The 20,000-nt window shown below is 47.0% G+C and overlaps 2 protein-coding genes across 2 annotated transcripts in view; both read right to left on the bottom strand.

Moving 5' to 3' along the window:
• ccdc141 (coiled-coil domain containing 141) overlaps positions 1–9,135 on the bottom strand; it is a gene marked incomplete at its 5' end in the record, with an annotated part of 30,714 nt that extends 21,579 nt beyond the window's left edge. The window contains 8 exons of the mRNA XM_080018973.1: positions 53–172; positions 2,339–2,470; positions 2,856–3,001; positions 6,831–6,912; positions 7,117–7,323; positions 7,409–7,531; positions 8,745–8,921; positions 9,028–9,135. Of these exons, the coding sequence (XP_079875099.1) occupies positions 53–172; positions 2,339–2,470; positions 2,856–3,001; positions 6,831–6,912; positions 7,117–7,323; positions 7,409–7,531; positions 8,745–8,921; positions 9,028–9,135 (1,095 nt within the window). The remainder of the gene's footprint in view (positions 1–52; positions 173–2,338; positions 2,471–2,855; positions 3,002–6,830; positions 6,913–7,116; positions 7,324–7,408; positions 7,532–8,744; positions 8,922–9,027) is intronic.
• An 886-nt stretch (positions 9,136–10,021) lies between these two features.
• sestd1 (SEC14 and spectrin domains 1) overlaps positions 10,022–20,000 on the bottom strand; it is a 22,045-nt gene continuing 12,066 nt past the window's right edge. Inside the window, exons 6-19 of the mRNA XM_080019412.1 lie at positions 19,675–19,788; positions 19,484–19,578; positions 19,219–19,274; positions 18,248–18,331; positions 18,016–18,173; positions 15,974–16,096; positions 15,285–15,476; positions 14,958–15,072; positions 14,624–14,789; positions 14,404–14,485; positions 13,980–14,102; positions 13,478–13,669; positions 13,131–13,270; positions 10,022–13,009 (exon numbers count right to left, since the gene is read on the bottom strand). Of these exons, the coding sequence (XP_079875538.1) occupies positions 12,748–13,009; positions 13,131–13,270; positions 13,478–13,669; positions 13,980–14,102; positions 14,404–14,485; positions 14,624–14,789; positions 14,958–15,072; positions 15,285–15,476; positions 15,974–16,096; positions 18,016–18,173; positions 18,248–18,331; positions 19,219–19,274; positions 19,484–19,578; positions 19,675–19,788 (1,902 nt within the window). The 3' untranslated portion in view covers positions 10,022–12,747. The remainder of the gene's footprint in view (positions 13,010–13,130; positions 13,271–13,477; positions 13,670–13,979; positions 14,103–14,403; positions 14,486–14,623; positions 14,790–14,957; positions 15,073–15,284; positions 15,477–15,973; positions 16,097–18,015; positions 18,174–18,247; positions 18,332–19,218; positions 19,275–19,483; positions 19,579–19,674; positions 19,789–20,000) is intronic.

Genomic DNA, 20,000 nt, shown 5'->3' with positions numbered 1-20,000 from the left:
GCACCACCAGCACCACCAGCACCACCAGCACGCCTGACAGCCATGACGCTACCTGAGCTTCAGTGTGGAGCTTCGTGTTCTGGAGCAGGAACTTGTGGCTCTCCTCTAGACTGGAACCCAGTTGGTCTGAGGACAGGAAGACCTCAGCCTGGGTCTGGAGCCAACACCGGACCTGAACACACCATGTCACACCGTGAATTACCTGCAGAACTAGAAGTCACACCGTGAATTACCTGCAGAACTAGAAGTCACATGGTAAATTACCTGTAGAAGTAGCCAGCTACGTGGGATTCTACAGCCCTCTTAAACCTGAGCCAGGGGAAGGTTCCAGTGCTTGGAAGACATCCTGCCTTGTTCCAGTGCCTATGAAGCCTATGAAGTCCTCTCCATCTGCCCTCAATGACGACAGAGCGGTTGCCTGAACATCCCACGTCATGAAAGTCCTGGAGAGACTATATTGGCCTGTCTCACACGGGTGAGCACCTCTCTGGACCCACTGCAGTTTGCCTCCCGCACCAAGGTTGGAGTTGAAGACACCACCATCGACCTGCTTCAGCGAGCCCACGCTCACCCGAACAAAGCAGGCAGCGCTGTGAGGGTCATGCTTGATTTCTCCAGTGCTTTCAACACAATCCAGCCTGCACTGCTACGAGAGCAGCTCCAAGAGATGAGGGTGGAGACCTCCACCATCTCCTGGATGATTGACGACCTGACGGACTGACCACAGTTTGTGCGGCTGAGGGAACGTGTGTCTGAGCGGGTGCTTAGCAACACAGGAGCACCGCAGGGGACAGTACCCTCACCTTTCCTCTTCACCCTGTGTACCCCAGACTTCCAGTACAACTCAGAGTCCTGTCATCTGCAGACATTTTGGGATGACTCTGCAGGTGTGGGATGTATCCCTGGTGGACGGGAGACTGAGCACAGGGAACTGGTGGAGCACTTTGTGGCATGACGTGGAAACAACAACCTTCTCTTGAATGTGACAAAGACAAAGGAGATGGTTGTGGATTTCAGGAGGACCGGGATGAAGCCTAACACTGTTTCCATCCTGGGAGAAGAGGTGGAGGTGGTGGAGGGTGACGGGTACCTGGGCGTTCACCTGGACAACAGACTGGACTGGAAATGCAGCACTGAGGCTTCTACAGGAAGGGACAGAGCAGACTGTACGTCTTGAGGAAGCTCAGCTCCTTCAGTGTGTGCAGCAGCATGTTGCAGATCTTCTACCAGTCTGTTGTGGCTCCTGCAGTTTTCTTTGCCGTCGTCTGTTGATGCAGCAGCTTTAGAGCCAGAGACTCCAAGAAACTGAACAAAGTCATGAAGAAGGAGGCTCTGTGCTGGGGGCCGCTCTGGGGCCCCGAGAGCTTCTTGTGGAGAGAAGGATGTTGCACAAGCTGCTCAGCGCCATGACAACACTGCAGGGCCCCTACACGACCTGCTGCTCAGCGCCATGACAACGCTGCACGGCCCCTACACGACCTGCTGCTCAGCGTCATGACAACGCTGCACGGCCCCTACACGACCTGCTGCTCAGCGTCATGACAACGCTGCACGGCCCCTACACGACCTGCTGCTCAGCGTCATGACAACGCTGCACGGCCCCTACACGACCTGCTGCTCAGCGTCATGACAACGCTGCACGGCCCCTACACGACCTGCTGCTCAGCGTCATGACAACGCTGCACGGCCCCTACACGACCTGCTGCTCAGCGTCATGACAACGCTGCACGGCCCCTACACGACCTGCTGCTCAGCGTCATGACAACGCTGCACGGCCCCTACACGACCTGCTGCTCAGCGTCATGACAACGCTGCACGGCCCCTACACGACCTGCTGCTCAGCGTCATGACAACGCTGCACGGCCCCTACACGACCTGCTGCTCAGCGTCATGACAACGCTGCACGGCCCCTACACCGGCCCCTACACCTGCTGCTCACACAACACAGTGCGTTCAGCCAGAGGCTCCTTCCTGCAGCGCAGCAGCAGCTACGATGACTCCGCCCTGTTCCAGGAGAGGAAACTCCTCCTCTGATGCCCAAGCACAAGACACATGTTTACTTCACCTTCGAGCTTCACCTTTCACTCAGTTAAATTCTATTTTATTCTATTTATTTATATTGTTACTATTTGTATTTTTTATTTGTTGAGTTATTTTATTTTATGTATAAAAACATGTTTTTCTAAATGATGTGTGTTTTGTCATGTATATCATTGCTGCTGCAACACTGGAATTTCCCTTTGTGGATGAATAAAGTATCTTTATCTTATCTTTATAATATAATAATAACTGTCCATTACACTGTAACACCACACTGAGGTTTGGGTGGTGCACCCACCTCCTCCTCCCGCTGCCTCCACAGCCTCCCCGCCTCCTGGTGTCTCTGCTGCCCTCGGAGCTTCTGCTCCAGACGGCTCCTCCGGTCCTGGAGTTTCTCCACCAGCTGCTCCACCCTCAGCGTGCACCCGCTCTGGAAACACCACCAGCACCACACAGTCCCAGGCCACACAAGCTGATGTCAATTCATTTCATGATGGTGTTCATGATGGTGTTCATGATGGTGTCAAATGAAATGTTTTGCTTGTTCTTCTTCTTCTTTGATTGATTGTTGAAGAAAATGAAAAAAGAAAAATCCTGATTGGAGACGGATTTGAATTTGAAATGTCATCTCCTGTTCCTCATCATCCACCCTCCCACTCACCCACCCACCCATCCATCATCCACCCTCCCACTCACCCACCCATCCATCCATCCATCCATCATCCACCCTTCCACTCACCCACCCATCCATCCATCGTCCACCCCTCCACTCACCCACCCATCCATCCATCATCCACCCACCCACCCGTTCAGACCTCTGCATCGCTGGTGCTTTTGAGGTGCAGTACTGCTGGTGTGCTGTGGGTGGCGCTGTGGGTGGTGCTGCTCGTCTGAAGCTCACTGAGCGTGTGAAGCAGAGCTGCACTTCCTGTTAGAAGCTGCAGAGATGTTTCCAGCAGAGCTGCAACAACACAACCACAACCTGAGATCAAACGCTGGATCCTGATTGGTTGAGAGCTGCAACCAGCCATCAGTTATTTCTGAATGATGTCCGTTGCCACGGGCAACCACCACCACCATCTGGTTTCACATCCCTTGCAGGACTCAACCTGCGCTAATGATGACACAAGCAAGTGGCGCCACCTGGTGCCGCTAAATAGCATTGTAAAAGTTATGAAACTAGACATACTAGTTATAAAACTAGTCATACTCGTTATAAACTAGACATACTAGTTATAAACTAGACATACTAGTTATAAAACTAGTCATACTCGTTATAAACTAGACATACTAGTTATAAACTAGACTTGCTAGTTATAAACTAGTCATACTAGTTATAAAATGAGTCAAACTAGTTATAAAACTGGACATACTAGTTATAAACTGGACATACCAGTTAAAACACTAGACATACTAGTTATAAACTAGACATACTAGTTATAAACTGGACATACTAGTTATAAACTGGACATACCAGTTATAAAACTAGACATACTAGTTATAAACTAGTATAAAACTAAGTAGTTATAAACTACAAACTAAAACTACTAGTTATAAACTAAGTGTATAAACTAGACATACTAGTTATAAACTGGACATACCAGTTATAAAACTAGACATACTAGTTATAAACTAGACATACTAGTTATAAAACTAGTCATACTCGTTCTAAACTAGACATACTCGTTCTAAACTAGACATTCTAGTTATAAAACTGGACATACTAGTTATAAACTAGACATACTAGTTATAAACTAGTCATATTAGTTTGTTAGGGCTTGTTAGTGTTAGGTATGGGTTAGTTAAATTAGTTAGAGTTAGTTAGAGTTACTTGGAGTAAGTTAGGGCTTGCTAGGGTTAGGTATGGGCTAGTTAAAGTTAGTTGAATGAGTTTGAGTTAATTTGAGTTAGTTCGAGTAAGTTAGGGCTCGTTAGTGTTAGGTATGGGTTAGTTAGGGTTAGTTAAATGAGTTAGAGTTAGTAAGAGTAAGTTAGGGATCGTTGGGGTTAGGTATGGGTTAGTTAGGGTTAAATTAGTTAAATGAGTTAGATTTAGTTAGAGTCAGTTAGGGCTTGTTAGGTATGGGTTAGTTAGAGTTAGTTAAATTAGTAAGAGTTAGTTCGAGTTAGTTAGTTAGTGTTCGTTAGTGTTAGGTATGGGTTAGTTGGAGTTAGTTAAATGAGTTAGAGTTCGTTAGGACTCGTTAGGGTTGGGTATGGGTTATTTATGGTTAGTTAAATGAGTTAGAGTTAGTTATAGTTAGTTAGGTCTTGTTAGGGTTAGGTGTGGGTTAGTTAGGGTAAGTTAAATGAGTTAGAGTTAGTTAGGGCTCGTTAGGGTTAGGTATGGGTTCGTTGGGGTTAGTTAAATGAGTTAGAGTTAGTTTCAGTTACTTAAAGTTAGTTAGGGCTTGTTAGGGTTAGGTATGGGTTAGTTAGGGTTAGCTAAATGAGTTAGAGTTCGTTAGAGTTAGTTAGGGCTCGTTAGTGTTAGGTTTGGGCTAGTTAGGGTTAGTTAAATTAGTTAGAGTTAGTTAGGGCTCGTTAGGGTTAGGTTTGGGTTCGTTAGGGTGAGTTAAATGAGTTAGAGTTAGTAAGAGTTACTTATGTCTTGTTTGGTATGGGTTAGTTAGGGTTAGTTAAATTAGTTAGAGTTAGTTAGGGCTTGTTAGGGTTAGGTATGGGTAATTTCAAGGTCACCCAGAAAGCCTCGTTATAACAAACGCTGATGCAAGCTGGGTAACCTCAGGTCTCTGCAGCAAACATTTACTGCAAAGACCTCCTTCTCTGTTGGCTTGTGGAACTGTCGATCTGCAGTTAACAAGGCCGACTTCATTTCTGGTCATGCCGACCACCTCTCCTTGGAGCTACTTGCTCCACTGCTGCTAAGAAGGCCTTCTTCAACGATAGGATCAACAGTGCCACGGACACACGCAAGTCATTGTCCACCTTTAAGTCTCTGCTCTACCCTCCACTATCTCCTCCAGCTTCCAACCTCACTGCTGACTGCCTTGCCTCCTTTTTTACTAACAAAGTGGCAGCCATCAGCAGCCAATTCTCCAAACAACTAACTCACAACCTGTCTTCTCCAGCCCTAGGCTCATCGTTCCCTGGTTTCACCCCCCTCGCTGAAAGTGAGGTATCTAAACTACTAACATGTAGCCGTCCTACTACCTGTCCGCTAGATCCGATCCCATCTAACCTCCTTCAAGCCATATCACCGACTATCACCCCGGCAATCACACATCTGATTAATTCTTCCCTCGCTTCTGGCACTTTCCCCTCTGCTTTATTTATCACAACATTTATATTTAAATTGACTCTCTATCTCTTGTTCCTACCAAGGCTGCAAGGAATCTAGGTGTCATTATCGATGACCAACTGACATTCTCGGACCATGTTGCCGCCGTCTCCCGGTCCTGCCGCTTCGCACTATTCAACATCCAAAAAGTCAGGCCGTACCTGACCCAATATGCCACTCAACTGCTGCTACAAACCTTGGTGATGTCCCTTCTCGACTACTGCAACGCCCTCTTCGGCTTGTGCGGCGAAGCCACTGCAGATGATACAGAATGCGGCGGCGCGACCAGTGCTCAACCAGCCAAAGAGGGCACACGTTACTCCGCTGCTTATCCAGCTCCACTGGTTACCTGTAGCCCCTTGGTTACCTGTAGCCCCTTGGTTACCTGTAGCCGCTTGGTTACCTGTAGCCGCTTGGTTACCTTTAGCCGCTTGGTTACCTGTAGCCCCTTGGTTACCTGTAGCCGCTTGGTTACCTGTAGCCGCTTGGTTACCTGTAGCCGCTTGGTTACCTTTAGCCGCTTGGTTACCTGTAGCCGCTTGGTTACCTTTAGCCGCTTGGTTACCTGTAGCCGCTTGGTAACCTGTAGCCGCTTGGTTGCCTGTAGCTGCTTGGTTGCCTGTAGCCGCTTGGTTACCTTTAGCCGCTTGGTTACCTGTAGCCGCTTGGTTACCTGTAGCCGCTGGCATCAAGTTCAAGTCTCTGATGCTGGCCTACAGAGTGATTGCTGGGAATGCTCCCAGCTACTTAAATGCTCTTGTAACAGCACGTTACCCCCCGGATGCTGCGCTCATCAAATGAGCGCCGCCTGGCTCTGCCGGCTGCAACCACGCCGATCCAGGCTGTTCTCATTTGTAGTTCCACATTGGTGGAACCAGCTGCCAAAAACCACCAGAGCAGGGACCTCCCTCTGTCTTTAAGAAGCACTTGAAGAGCCAGCTCTTCAGTGAGTACCTCCTCTTCTAACTTACCTAAGTACTTAGCACTACCTAGCAGTATTTATTGCTACACTAATGTCTCTGTTGCAATGTAGCTTGAATGTTATTCTCCCTTGTAAGTCGCTTTGGATAAAAGCGTCTGATAAATGACTAAATGTAAATGTAAATGTAGAGTTCGTTAGGTCTCGTAAGGGTTAGGTATGGGTTAGTTAAATGAGTTAGAGTTAGTTAGGGCTCGTTAGGGTTAGGTATGGGTCCGTTAGGGTTAGTTAAATGAGTTCGAGTTAGTTAAAGTTAGTTAGGGCGTGTTAGGTATGGGTAAGTTAGGGTTAGTTAAATGAGTTCGAGTTAGTTAAAGTTAGTTAGGGCGTGTTAGGTATGGGTAAGTTAGGGTTAGTTAAATGAGTTCGAGTTAGTTAGAGTTAGTAAGGGATCGTTAGTGTTAGGTTTGGGTCAGTAATGGTTAGTTAGATGAGTTAGAGTTAGTTAGAGTGAGGGATTGTTAGGGAAAGGTATGGGTTAGTTAGAGTTCCAGGTAGATAGTTTTCTACCTCTCCTGATGCAGCTGTATGAAGCTGGATGTTCATTTACTCTGAATTCAAACTTCTCAGCTTCATCTAAACACACAGAAAACTGAGAGATAGACAGACAGACAGACAGACAGACAGACAGACAGACAGAGACAGACAGACAGACAGAAAAGACAAATGGATCGATAAATGGATTGATTGATGAAGATTAAGTATTCAGTGGTGGTGTAGCAGTGAGGTGGCAGTGACATAGCAGTGATGTAGTGGTGATGTCGTGGTGATGTAGTGGTGGTGTAGCGCCCCCTACCTGCTCCACCGTCTGGTAGAAGATGGAGGCTTGTTGCAGCAGTCGCTGCCGCCTGTGGAGCAGCAGGAGGAGGAGGCTCCACCCTTCACTCAGAGATGCGGCCATCGCTTCATAAACCCCGCCCCCCTTGTCATAAGCCCCGCCCTCCTCTTCCTCAGCTGTGCGGTCTGCCTGAGACAACAACACCAGCACCGCACCCTCCTGTTGCTACAGCAACACAAGGAAAAACAAGGAACTCCCACAATGCAACAGGTGTGTGTGTGTGTGTGTGTGTGTGTGTGTGTGTGTGTACCTTCAGTCTGGCCAGCAGGGTGCAGTGTTCCTCCAGCAGAACCTTGTTCTCCTGAACATCTGCTCCGATCTGAAGCAGCGCTGGGGAGAACTCGGCCAAGTGGAGGTGGACGCTACGACCGCTCTGCACACAGCGACATGTCAACATGTTTTTAGGTGTTGTTCTTCCACCACGTGGTCAAACAGCCAATCAGGTCTCTTGTAAAGAGCTTTCAACATTCTCTGGGAAGCATTTCACCAACTACGCATCCCAGCATGCGCTATTGTTGAAATGCATGCTGGGATATCCTTCATATTTCTGGTGCAGTGAGAACACAGTGCAGTACAGTCATGCATTTAGTGATTTAAAGATTTAAATCATGAACATTATGAATGAATGGACAGACAGTCAGAGAGACAGAACAACAGTGAAACGGAGAGACAGTCGGACGGAGAGAAAGACAGTTAGAAAGAGAGACAGTTTGTCCTGCAGGTTGTCCTCCATGTGCTGCTTTTCTCAGAATAGCTCAAGTATTTAGTGGAGACATTTTAAAGGGACTCTGTGTGTGTGTGTGTGTGTGTGTGTGTGTGTGTGTGTGTGTGTGTGTCACGTTGCAGCCCCCTCAGCTGACAAGCCAGACATTGCATTGAGGGTCACGCACGTCACCTTAAATGGTGGCGGTGGCGGTGGCTCTGTTGACCTGCTTAACGATCAGTGTTGGTTCAAGTGGTTCATGAGGAACATCTACTCAGAGAATCAAAAGCCAGTATCACTACCTCTGTCTGTCTGTCTGTCTGTCTGGAGGGGAAGCAGAGAGGTGTGGCACCACTTCACAGGAGGACTTGAATATGTATTGGTTCTGGACCTCCAGGTGCAGGGATCAGCTTTCTAGACCACCTGGCGCTAACAGATACAGAGGAGGCCAGAGCTCCTCCATGGAGAGAAGATGAACCTGGAGATGGATCCATGGTTTGAGAATCCAGAGAGTCCAAACTAAATCTAGAGCCAAAACTAAACCTAGAGATCTGGACACGAGCTGGATGAAGTTTGAACATCTTCATGGGAGTCACTAGGGTCTTTATCACTGAGGTACAGGAAGTACCTTGAAGGTATTTGGTAAATCCAAATCAACTGAAATTATTTTTAAAAGCCAAGTCAGTGTTGGAGGAGAAAACTATCTTGAGTGGATTCAGTTCAGATGAAGGTGAATAATGATCAGGATGAAGCCCAGTATCAGTTCAAAAGAAGCCTCAATAAAGAGCTGCTCCACCTCTTCTCCCTGATCAATAAACATCCAAAGGTTGGATCATATAATGTGTTTCCATAGCAACAGGCAGCATCCCAGCTCAGCCGGTACCTTGAGGGCCGAGACGACCAGCTGCGATTGTCCGGCCTGGACGGCGACGGTGCTGATGGTAGTGAAGGACGGAGCAGGCTTTTCTCCTCCTCCGCCCTCCCTGATCTCCATCTTCCCCTCCACACCTCCGCCCTCCCCCTCTCCCCGAACCCTCCAGGGGTCCCGGTCCGAGTCCTTCTGGAAGAACGAGCGGAAACATCGGTTCCCGGACGGAAGCTACCGGTCGAGGAACCTCCGACCTCAACAAGGTACAAATACACAAAACAATACGTCTGACACGTACTTTGACCTTGGACGCCTTCACCTCCAACAACAGGACCCCATCTGTGTTTCCATGGAGAAGCAGAACCAGGAAGGAGCTACGCTCAGTCTGCTTCAGAGGTGAATACATATTTATAAAGATATTCATTATTAAATATAAAATACTCCTGATTTGCTGCTTTGCGGTGATGAGCAGTGTTATTAATATTCAATTAAATATAAGTCCTGCCCGGTGAGACCAGTTAAACCAGTCAGGACACAACTCTTTTGTGGAAAAAAGTATTTAAACATTTTTTACTCAACTATCAATTGATCATAAATTCCTGATCTCATGATTTAATATTTGACATTGTAGTACATTCAGCAGTATTCATTAATTTCCTGAGAATTGTTTTCCAGATGAATAGAAAATCAGGATGTTTTACTTGTATATTACATTGTATTCTACTCATGGAAAGTACTTTAACATAATATTATATATAGAACAACATCATGATAATAATAATACTGTATTAATAACACATTTTTGTTTATTGTGACTATTAAAACAGTCTTAAATCAAACTGTTTCACCACGTTGAAAATCAACATGAAAACTCACATTTTGAGAAATGAAAAGATTGAACTGATCTGAAGATCAAACAAATCAAAGAAGAAGAAGAAGAAGAGACTGACCGTGCAGGGTCCTGCTGCTGCATGTCCACAGGAAGCTGAAAGCAACACGCACACAGCTGAAGGAAAGCAGGAAGGTAAAAATAGCTTCCACGAGGATCACACATACACACCAATCCAAAACTAGAACCAGCACCGGGCTGCTTTTCACAAGATGGAGGTTGGTTTGTCGTCATCAGGTATTGAATGTGTTCAACTCACTGACCCAGGAGGGATGTGAAGTCATAAGCACGACACAAAGACAATCAGGTGAGAAGTCAAAGTCCACACAGTTTATTCCCAAAAAACAGGCAGGGGTCAAAACCAGGAGATCAGTCAGAAAAGGCAAATTTACCTGTCAGGGAATCCAGGGAGTCAGAGGTTCAGACGGAAGGTACAGGAAACAGGAAGTAGTGGGAAACAGGTTTTCACAGGAAAGACAAGCTTTATGCCAGAGACAATCTGGCAGAGAACACAGGGAAGGGAACTGGTATTTCTACTGAGGGACTAAGGAGGGAATGGGAAACCAGGTGAAGGGAAGGAGTGACAGCAAAGCAAAAGGGAGTAGGCTGCTCAGTGACACGGTATGAGGAAATGAAAATAAAACATGAAAACAAATATAAATAGTGGGAGATCAGGGAGGATTGGTGACAGAATGTGGTAAAGCGTCTGGTAAAGGAACTTCTTTCGGACAGGTCATTGAGTTTTTTTAACGTTTGGAAAAGTCACTTGTTAAGTCACTGAGAGTCACAATCAGTTTCAACCCTATTCTATGAGTTTAAACCATATCCCCCCCCCAGTTTAAACAGTAACTTCCCAGTTTAAACACCAGCCTACAAGTTGTAACCCTAGTATACCAGTTTAAACCCGAGCCTACAAGTTGTAATCCTAGTATACCAGTGTAAACCCTTGCCTAACATGTCTTACAAGTTTAAACCCCAGCCCACAAATTTAAAATCTGGCATTTCAGTCTAAACCTGCAAACATTGGGAGAATATTTTAAGTACCACAACAGTGTAACAGGAAGTCTCAGCGGTGTTGGAGTTACTGCAACTAAATGACTCCATCAGTTATTTACTAGAAACTGGAACCAAACCATTTCATTTGGGTTCCAACGTTTTTGTCAAATATTTCTTGAAATGTTTTCTTGTTTTAACCACTTTACGAGAAAAACTTTGGATGACATCATCTCACATTTCAAAAAGCTCTTTATTGAGATGATATGACAAGTGATGAGCGGGCTGGGCTTAGCTGTTCAACTGCAGCGCAGGTAGCGTCATTAGTGGGTTCCACTACAACCTGGTCAGCAGAGGTGGAGGGTTCCAGGTCCAAAGGGTAAAAGTCTTGTTTCCAGCTCCAGGACCTCTGGACTGATGCTAATTAGCCTTAGCATGGTTGACTCTAAAACCTGGAGCGTTGTGTGACTTTCTGGACCTGGATGTTTCACCTCTGCTCGTTAGAACCTTAAGAGTAGATAAGCGGCAGCAGCAGATCCAGTTCATCGGTTCAGTTCGGATCAGAGAACCGGGATGAAGCAGGAGGACGAGGTGTGCGGAGTTCAGAACCTCAGCTGCTGGCGAACAGCCCCTCCACCGTTGAGTAACAATCAACCGTTTCCATGGTTAGCGTTAAAAAACAAGAAACAGAACTTCCCAAACTGAGAACCTGGAGGAACTGCGGAACCTGGACCTGGTGCCCTGGATGGTCAGAAGATCCTCCTGGGACCTGCCGATGGGTAGTCCTGGTTCTGGGTCCATCAGACGCACAACAGCGGGTTCTGGAAAAACAGAGTTCTGGGAACGGCGTTGGTGAAATGCATGCTGGGAGATCTGGGTCGCACATCCTGGGATTTTAGGAGTTCAGGGCTATAGGGGAAAGTCAGTTTGGAGCAGAACTTGGACCATAACGGAGAAGAATTCAGTACTGCACTGTGTACTGGCAATACTGCACTGTGTACTGGCAGTACAGTACTGTGTACTGGCAGTACAGTCAGTGAAAACAAGGCATTAACAGTGCGTTATGTAATAACACCTGCATTTTGTAAGAAATATCTTGAACGCATTATGTATTAAAGGGACCTTTTATGCTTTTCCTTATTTTCTGTCATATACAGAGGCATGTCACAATGGCTAGAACGCATCTGAGTGGTATTTTCAACAAAAGAAAATTAAAAAAAAAACATGTTTCAGGGACCATAGAGGCCGATATTAACTTGTGTTAAAGAAGCATAATAGGTCGCCTTTAAGTTTTTCTGCATTTTTAAGTGGTTTAACTAGCTGTCACATTGTGTAATAACCTGTTATGTCCCGTAATAACCTGTTACTTCTTGTAATAACCTGTTACATCACAGAATAACCTGTTAATTCTTGTGATAACCTGTTACATCACGGAATAACCTGTTACTTTGTGTAATAACCTGTTACATCGTGTAATAACCTGTTAGTTCTTGTAATAACCTGTGACTTCTTGGAATAACCTGTGACTTCTTGTAATAACCTGTAACATTGTGTAATAACCTGTTACTTCTTGTAATAACCTGTAACATTGTGTAATAACCTGTTACTTCTTGTAATAACCTGTTACTTCTTGTAATAACCTGTAACATTGTGTAATAACCTGTTGCTTCTTGTAATAACCTGTTGCTTCTTGTAATAACCTGTTGCTTCTTGTAATAACCTGTTACATAGTGTAATAACATGTTACATCATGTAATAACTTGTTACATCGTGTAATAACCTGTTACATCGTGTAATAGGCAGCACATGATCTAGCAGGTTATGATGTATTGTGGGGGTGAGCTTACACAGTACTAAAGTGACACTTGCTATAAATGAAGTTATTTTGCTGTTATTACATAGTTAATACATAATGAGTTGAATGATAACATATTCATCATAATATGTAATAACCACCACGTAATGTAATAACTTATTACACGATGTGGCAACTCCAACCACGTACTGCGTTCAAGATGTTGATCACATTAAAGTGGGAGTTAATAAATGATAAAGAAACGTAATATTCCGTGATGCGTGTTGCTCTGTTTGGTTAGCGTTGAGCTAGCGCTCCATGCTAACTGGATCTGGGCTCATTCAGCGTTCCTGCTCGGCTCGCTCCGCCTCCTCGTCCCGCAGCTCCGCCTCCACATCCTCGTTCAGCTCCTCTCCAATCACATCCAGGCCCGCCTCGTGCTGGCCCCGCCCATCTGGAACACCACCTAACTCCGACTCCGCCTCATCGGTGTGCAGCTCCGCCCCTCCGTGCGTCCTGTGCTCCTCCACCAGTAGGAGGCGCTCTCTGACCGCCTCCGCTGCCGAAGCCATGTCACCCGGACTCCCGAAGTATTGCTCCGTCCTGCAGAAAGAAGTACACACTACAGTGTGTACTACAGTCTACTGGGTACTACAGTGTGTGTCGTTAGTATGTTGTACTAATGTGTAGTACTGTAGTAGAAGTGTGTATTACTGTGTAGTACCCGTCAGGGAACACCACAGGCAGCGTCAGTCTCTCCAGTAAAGTTCTTCCCACAGAGTCCACTTCCTCATATAGCTCCTCCTCCAGGGGGAGGGGCATCTCCCCAGACTCCTCCCCCAGCTCCGCCTCCTCATGCAAGACCTGCATACAAAACCACAAATCAATCAATCAATCAATCAATCAATCAATTAATTTATTGTAAATTGAATGTAAATTTGTTGGGTTATTTGTCTTGTCATTCTTTACTGTTTGTATTTCAATTCAAGTCAGAACGTTCTGTATCTGAAGATGATTTTTCTTGTTTTATATTTGAGCTTTATTGCAGTGTGTCCATCATGACTTGGTCACCCTCTCTGCCGCGGTGTGGAAGCGCAGCGCCACCTCCAGGCGGTGGCGTCGCTCCTCGGCGCTCATGCTGAAGTGCTTCCAGCCGCGCTGCAGCCGCGGCAGCGTGTCGCCGGAGGAGCGGGTGGTGCAGCGCAGCGATGTGCACAGCACCACGGTGGCGTGCAGCAGCTGGCGGCCGTACTCATAGGTGCTCTGAGGGCAGCAACATTATTATTATTATTATTATTATTATTATTATTATTACTACAAACCACAACCAGGACGGACATTCAAATATAAAGCTCATTATAGTCATGATATCATGACTATTAATAATGAAAACAATAACAACAATGATAACACTTATAACAATAAGCAGAATAATAACATTGATGATAATTGATAATAATAAACTACTGGGTTCGGTACTTCTACCCAGCTGTACTGGCTTCTAATGAGCTGTGTTCTAGTGGGTTCTACAAGCTGTACTGGGTTCTACTGTGTTTCTACTGGTTCTACTGACCTGGGCGACGTCCACGAACTTGGTGTGCTTGTCTATGAGGCAGCGGGTTTCCTCCGAATCTTCTCCGAGTCGGAGGTGAGTCTTCAGCAGAGCCTCCAGCAGCTCAGCCAGCCACTCCACCGCCTGGTGGAGCAGGACAAGCAAACCCTGTTACATCAACCCTGTGTGTTGTGTGTAGTGTGTGTGTAGTGTGGGTGTGTGTGTGTAGTGTGTTTGTAGGGTGTGTGTGGTGTGTAGTGTGTGTGTGTGTGTGGAGTGTGGGTGTGTAGTGTGTGTGTTGTGTGTAGTGTGTGCTGGGTGTAGTGTGGGTATAGTGTGTTGGTGTTGGTGTTGTGTATAGTGTGGGTGTAGTGTGTGTAGTGTGTGTGCAGTGTGTGTGCAGTGTGTGTGCAGGGTGTGTGCAGTGTGTGTGCAGTGTGTGTACCTGCAAAGCGTCTTCTTCACATTTAAACAGTTGGACCATCTGCAGCATCTTGAGGCGTCTCACATCCACCATGTCTTCACACCTGAGTACAAATACTCCTGTGAGTACTACTGTAAGTACTGACGTCCACCTTTAAAGGTGAACTGCTTTGCACCAGGCTACCCGGTCTGGAGCACTTTATCCGGTTTGGACCTGCTCCGGCGGACCAGCCGGTCAGTACCTCTGCTTGCGCAGCTGCATGTCCTCCAGGACGGACTGGATGTGCTGGACGTTGTCCTTGGTCTCGGCCGTCGGAGCCTCCCGCTCGTCCTCGCTCCAGGGAGGCTGCGAGCCCAGCTGCTCCAGCAGGACCTGGGCCCGCTCCCTCAGGGCCTGCAGGCTGGACTCTGGACACAGTACACATGATTATTACGGTATTACTACAAGTACACAGATAATCCACACTACATGCTAGTTCTGCTCCAACAGTACATTTTATGTATACTGCTCTCAGTAGCAATCTGTACATGTAGTAGTAGTAGTACAGTGTAATCCTAGCAGAGTGTAGTACTGACCCACTGCCTTCAGACTCTCCTCCAGCTGTCTGAGACTCTGCTGGATGGAGGCACCATCTGCTGGAGACACATCTGCACAGAGCATCCCGAGAAGACTGTCCAACTGCTGGGACAACTGGAGGGGTGGAGGTGGAGGGTGGGGGTGGGGGTTAGGGTTTGAATGGACCCCACTACTCACTGACATCAACTCCTTGTTTACGATGTAGATAAAGAAATGACTTTAGCTGTGTTGCAACACCAGCCCAGGCCCTGGAAGCAGCACTGAGCGCATAGAACTACTAGTGAGAGCAGCTGAGTGTGTGTGTGTGTGTGTGTGTGTGTGTGTACCTCGTGCACGGCGCTGTGGAAGCCTCGTGCGCTCTCCAGCACGCTGTGCCGGTGCTCCAGCTGGCTGGCCTGCCGGTAGCAGGCGTCGCTCAGCTGCTGCTGCAGAGCCTTCAGCTCCTGCTCCTCCTCCTCAGCGCCGCCAAGCAAGGCAGCGATCTGCTGGTTCAGCTCCACGTACACCGCAAACCACTCCTGCACACACACACACACACAATAATATAGTATTCTACAGCTCCATGGAATACTCGATTCTCATCGGTCGATAGCAGCAACTAGTTATGTGTGAATGACGACGCCGCCTGTGAAGGACCTCAGACTGCTCTGTCCTCAGCAGGTGGCGCCACCTGGTGACGCTGCACAGAAACTACAACACAACGAGAAGCACTGACGTCCCACTCAGTGTTCATGTCAATGTCCAATTCAAGACTGAAAACAGGAAGTAGTTCATTCACTTGTAGGAGAATAATTCACTACGTTGCTGTGACTGTTTCTCAGTGGAAGCTCTTGAAGTAGTCATTACTACTACTACTACTACTACTATTACTACTACGACAACATACTAGTTACAAAATCATTCTCAGTGTATTGTTGTATTCAGTAAGTACTGTGTAATAAGCAGGATAATATGCAGCCAGATATTATACCACAGATTATATATATACAGTACTGTAGTACTGTGTAGTACTTACACTGTGCTGACTTTCGATCTCCTGGTGTTTCTGCTGTAGATCTTGAGATGAACGCAGCGAATCTCCGATCGTCCAACTGTTCTTCAGCTGCTCGTACCCAGGTCCTTCCAACCACTTTACTACCTAAATACACACAAAAAACACACAACGTACACTTTAATACTCACACCCTTGTCCTAACAACCACTTTACTGCCTAAATACACACAAAAAACACACAACGTACACTTTAATACTCACACCCTTGTCCTAACAACCACTTTACTGCCTAAATACACACAAAAAACACACAACGTACACTTTAATACTTACACCCTGGTCCGAACAATCACTTTACTGCCTAAATACACAAAAAGTACACAGTAATAGGCATTCTAGTCCTTCTAGCCACTTGACTGCTTATATACACACACAACATACATTAATACACCCTATATACATACAAATTACACACAGAAAGTACACATTTATACTCATACCCTGGTCCTTCAAGCCACTCTACCACCTGAATACACAGAAAGTACCCATTAATCCTCATATCATGGCCCTTTCTAAGAGTCAATTCTTCACCACTACGCTAATGACACAGCGCTGTACCTTCCTGACCCCAGTACTGACCCCAGTACTCTGACCCCAGTACTCTGACCCCACTGACCTCAGTACTCCGAAAGCCACTGACCTCAGTACTCCGAAAGCCACTGACCTCAGTACTCCGAAAGCCACTGCAGTCGGAGTTGAGCAAACTCTTCACTATTTTCTCCGACAGATTTTGTGATGCAAAATAAAACTAAAGTGAAACTTACTTCCATTCATGTACTTCTAGAGTATATCTCCTAAATTACTGTTCTATCAATCTGCTTGTTTATCCATTTTACTCATTCATTGTAATGTACACCATTGTTATTAGTAATGTTGCAATACTGTAAGTGGTATTTACTGGAGACTAACTGCTAATCGTACTCAGTTGGCATAGTGTTACTTCATGTTTACTTGTGTAGTTAGATGTGTACATACAACCCGATCAGCCACAACATTAAAAGCACCACTAATAATAACACTAATACTGTGTAGCTCTACCTCGTGTCCCCAAAACAGCTGTGAGGTGGAGGCATGGACTCCACCAGACTCTGAAGGTGTCCTGTGGTATCTGGCACCAAGACGGTAGCAGCAGATCCTTTAAGTCCTGGAAGGTGGAGGTGGGGCCCCCATGAATCAGGCTTGTTGTTCCAGCACATCCCACAGATGCTCCATGGGATCGAACCCAAACCCACCCACCCACATGATGTAGAAGAAAAGGTGATTCCTCAGACCTCCACCTTCTTCCATGGCTCCATGGTCCAGTTGTGACACTCACATGTCCATTGTAGGTGCTTTCAGGGGTGGACAGGGGTCAGCATGGACACTGTGAGCTCCCATACGCAGCAAGCTGCCATGCACTGTGTGTTCTACACCTTTCTATCACAGCAACATTCACTTTTCACCACTTTGTGCTGCAGTAGTTCTTCTGTGGCATCGAACCAGACGGAGTAGACTTCACTCCCCACGTGCATCAATGAGCCTTGGGCCCCGTGACCCTGTGGCCGGTTCAGCGGTCGTCCTTCCTTGGACACTTTTGGTAGTAACACTGCAGAGCGGGAACAGCCACAAGACCTGTGCTTGTGGAGATGCTCTGACCCAGTCGTCCAGCATCACAATGTGCTCCTTGTCAAAGTGGCTCAGATCCTGACCACGCCCATTTTTATACTTCAACAACTGACTCTTCACCTGCTGCCTCATATATATATATATATATATATATATATATATATATATATATATATATATATATATAAAATAACCCTAACCCCTTGACAGGTGCCATTGGAGCCACATGATCCATGTTGTTCACTTCCCCTGTCGCTGCTTTCATGTTGTGGCTGCTCTGTGTACATGTTATTTATCATCTCTGTGCTGGTGTTGCTGAGTTTCCCTCCAGGGATTAATAAAGTCCAATCTAATGTGACGTTGTTTGTTTGTTTGCACTGTGAATAACGTGTGTGTTACCTGCATGACCTTGGCATGTACGTCGTCCAGCTGCGAGCGCTTGTTCCTCTGCCGTCGAACCTCCTGGTACCTGGTGTACTGCTCCCTCAGGGAGTCCAGCAGCTTGACCACCTGGGGCTGGGCCAGGAGCTCCTCCTCCATGGGGCTCCAGGACGGGCCTGAGGACACAGCCTGTTAATCTGTCTTGTCCTCATCTGTCCACCCAGGCATCCACTCACCCATCCTCCCTCACCTCCCTGCCCTCCTCCTCCTCCTCCTCCTCCTCCTTCAGAGCCGTTGAAACGACGCTGCTGCAGCTCTGACAACAACTCGTGACCTGAGAGAGAGACAGAGAGAGAGAGAGACAGAGAGAGAGAGAGAGACAGAGAGAGAGAGAGAGACAGAGGGAGAGACAGAGGGAGAGAGAGACAGAGAGAGAGAGACAGAGGGAGAGACAGACAAAGACAGAGGGAGAGAGAGGGAGAGACAGAGGGAGAGACAGAGGGAGAGAGAGACAGAGAGAGAGACAGAGGGAGAGACAGACAGAGACAGAGGGAGAGAGAGGGAGAGACAGAGGGAGAGAGAGACAGAGGGAGAGAGAGACAGAGGGAGAGAGAGGGAGAGACAGAGGGAGAGACAGAGAGAGAGACAGATCAGGGTCGTACCAGTCAAAGTAACACAAGAGAAAGTGTGTGTATGTGTACTTGTATGTGTGTGCGTATGTGTATGTGTGTTTATGTGTGTGTGTTTGTGTGTGTGTGTGTGTATGTGTGTGCGTATGTGTATGTGTGTTTGTGTTTTGGTGTGTGTATGTGTTTGTGTGTGTGTGTGTGTGTGTGTTTAGGTGTGTGTGTGTGTGTGTTTAGGTGTGTGTGTGTGTGTGTGTGTGTGTTTAGGTGTGTGTGTATGTGTGTTTGTGTTTTGGTGTGTGTATGTGTTTGTGTGTGTGTGTGTGTGTGTTTAGGTGTGTGTGTGTGTGTGTTTAGGTGTGTGTGTGTGTGTGTGTGTGTTTAGGTGTGTGTGTGTGTGTGTGTGTGTTTAGGTGTGTGTGTGTGTGTGTGTTTAGGTGTGTGTGTGTGTGTGTGTGTGTGTGTTTAGGTGTGTGTGTGTGTGTGTGTGTGTGTGTGTGTGTGTGTTTAGGTGTGTGTGTGTGTGTGTGTGTGTGTGTGTGTGTGTGTGTGTGTGTGTGTGTGTGTGTGTGTGTGTGTGTGTGTGTGTGTGTACCAGTCTGCAGCACTGTCTCAGGGTCCAGCGATGGCAGGATGCCCCATTCAGACGCTCTGAGAGAGGAAACACAGACAGGAAGTGACATCAGAGCCTCCAGCATGATCCAAGTAGATTTTTTATCTTGTATTTTATTCTCCTTTATATTCTGACAACATTCAACACGTAGTGGAACCGCATTCAATTGTCTCGTGTGCCGGATGTGGTCCCCGGGCCAGAGGTTTGGAGGCACCGATTTAGAGGTTAGTAGCAGTGAGACAGGTACCTGTCTTTCTCCCCCGAGCTGCTCTTCTCGCTCTGGTTGATGACAGACAGCTCATCCAGCAGAGACGTTGACTCCTTGGTGAACTTCTCAAACACCTGGAACACCGTGAGCAATGTTACCATGGCAACAGCAGGCAGACAGACAGACAGGCAAACAGAAAGAGAGAGGCAGACAGACAGACAGATAGGTACCAGTCTCTTGTTCAGCCAGTCCACATGGTCGTAGTCCAAACTTCCGCCGAACTCATCGGTCAGCTGACACGGCTCGATGTAACGAGTCAGCTTATTAGCTGACACCAGGATCACCTGACAGGAAGTGGACAGTAAGACAGTTAACCCTTAGCTGTTAGCAGCCCGCTAGCAGCCTGCCAGCGGCCCCCTAGCAGCTAGCAGCCCGCTAGCAGCCCCCTAGCAGCTAGCAGCCTGCCGGCAGCCCCCTAGCAGCTAGCAGCCCGCCAGCAGCCCCCTAGCAGCTAGCAGCCTGCCGGCAGCCCCCTAGCAGCTAGCAGCCCGCCAGC

This window comes from Zeus faber (assembly GCF_960531495.2).
Source record: "Zeus faber genome assembly, chromosome: 18".
NCBI classification, from domain to species: Eukaryota; Metazoa; Chordata; class Actinopteri; order Zeiformes; family Zeidae; genus Zeus; species Zeus faber.
This window is presented reverse-complemented; position numbering and strand designations above follow the sequence as displayed.